The sequence below is a fragment of the Phytophthora parasitica genome (genome assembly GCF_000247585.1).
Source record: "Phytophthora parasitica INRA-310 unplaced genomic scaffold supercont2.65, whole genome shotgun sequence".
Taxonomy (NCBI): Eukaryota; Oomycota; class Peronosporomycetes; order Peronosporales; family Peronosporaceae; genus Phytophthora; species Phytophthora nicotianae.
The window spans coordinates 80,083-82,096 of NW_008649051.1; the positions used below are offsets into that span (position 1 = coordinate 80,083).

Here is a 2,014-nt window from a genome sequence, read left to right on the forward strand (position 1 = left end):
TCGTGCTTGTATGATGTTGTACAGGCGGCGCAGTGGACATATTACATGATCGCCAGACACGTGCATGGTCCACCAGGCTCCACGCCTAAATTGGTCATTTTTGGCGCCTTCGAGTCCGATTGTGACTGATGTCGCGAGTGCGTACTTCACCGGCTTGCCATTCTTTCCAGAGAAGTAGGTGTTGCTGGTCTTGAGACAGTAACAGTGCCGTGTTCGCCCGATCAGCAGATACTCGGATCTCCGGAGCATGCAAAAGTATCCAATGAGTATGCTTCCCCACAGGAGGCACTGTCGCGATCGAGCAAGATCGAGAGCGCGGTCCAGTAGGAGGAGAAATGACACGGTGATTGGTTGCTTCTTGCATTTTGGCACCGAAAACCGCTTGATACCTTGCAGTAGCATGGTGAGCCGGGGGCTACTTGTGATCAACCGATTCCGGTACCGCCGGTGAAACCGCATGACGCTGGCCATTTTCAAGACGATTGTGCTGTGTTTGTTGCCGACGTGATGGCGTTTGCTACCTTCCGCCCAGCAGTATGCTGCGAAGTATCCGAATCGGCGAGCGGCGTTTGTCGGCTTGAGCCATCGAGACCATCCCATTTTTTTGTAAAGCATGCCAGTGCGCGCGATACTTGGTATGGGTAGAGATTGCCAGGGAGTGGCGGAGCAGCAACGCTCCCATACGGCCGATAGATCGTCAAAGAAAGAGTCGATGTAATCCTGTGACCATGAAGCAGAGAAGTTAGACCATTGTGTCGAGATTATGTCACCCCATGTACTTGATCCAGCGTCCGCCATGACGTTGAGCTTCCCCGGAATGTAAGATGCCGTGCACCCGAGGTAATGCTGGAACTCAGCCAGGGACAGAAGTCGATGGTATAATTGTGCAGTTGGGTGCCTGCTTGAACGCCGATTCACCCACGTCACCGCTGATGTGTTGTCGATGTGGAACTGCACGTGTCGGTGGAGTCGGTCGTGCGGATCGCATCACATAGGCCCCCAATGCAAAAATGCCAGCACGGCTCTACGCAGCTCTCGGACGTTGATCGAGAGTGTCTGTGACTCCCGTAACGAGAATTTGTGACGAAGAAACCGTTTGTGAGTTGGTTTCAGTGCACAGAGACCTTCACCGCTTGCCCATGAAGACGTGAACCACCGGATCGGATGAATCTGCAAACAGGGCTACAGGTATGGAGTTAAAGCGCTCCGGAAGATGAAGGACGGCGCGAAACCATCGTAAGTCATCTCGTGCTGCAGTGGGGAGCCTTCGCTGACCAAATCGCGGTAACGTGTTAGCACTGGCTTGAAGTTGCTGGAAGAAGGCTCGAGCGGGCCGAGAGCAGCTTGCTACGTGTCGAAGTCTTCCCAAGACCTTGAGGATTGACGTCTTCATGGTAGTGCTGCTGGATAGCAGCCTCGTGACCCTGTTAGTGGCCTTTTGAATGTTTTTACTGGGAATGGAACACAACCGTAATCGGTATTCCACATAAGACCTAGCGCCTTATTCACAGTTGCCCACGGTGTGAATTTCAGCTCGTTTACGGACGATGGGCCCAATACCGTGGCCATTGCGCGTTGCAGTGAGATGTTGGCGTCAAACGATCGGCTTCCTTCATCAATCTCAATGCATGTGTGATCATCACACCACACGTTGTCAGTGAACTTCCGAGCCGTTCCGCTTCCGAACTGGTAGTAATGGTCGACCAGGTTACCTACGACTGCGTAGTATGATGGAGATCCTCACCACCCAAACCCGCAGGCGAGCTCGATCACCAGAACGTCCTTATTCCGGAAGCAGAACATGTGTACTACCTCTGCGTTGATCGATACATGGCGGAATGCACCAGCCACGTCACCAAGCTTCAACAGCATTTGTGAGGACCGACCCAGCATTTTGCGCTGATAGATTGGCCGTGCGATGGCCCTTGGTGGATTGTATAAAATCGGAGAATGGTCACTCCGATCCGTGTAATCGTTCACCGAGCCATCTGGCGGAAACGAGTAGTCGTTGATG

At 53.0% G+C, this 2,014-nt stretch overlaps 1 protein-coding gene across 1 annotated transcript; it reads right to left on the minus strand.

Annotated features, from left to right (window-relative positions):
- Positions 1 to 1,182: 1,182 nt before the first annotated feature.
- PPTG_24052 (hypothetical protein) lies at positions 1,183 to 1,872 on the minus strand (the record flags this gene model as incomplete). The annotated part of the gene is made up of 2 exons (XM_008914940.1): positions 1,183 to 1,270; positions 1,745 to 1,872. The coding sequence occupies 2 exons, from the start codon at positions 1,870 to 1,872 to the stop codon at positions 1,183 to 1,185; spliced, it is 216 nt and encodes a 71-aa protein (XP_008913188.1).
- Positions 1,873 to 2,014: the final 142 nt, after the last annotated feature.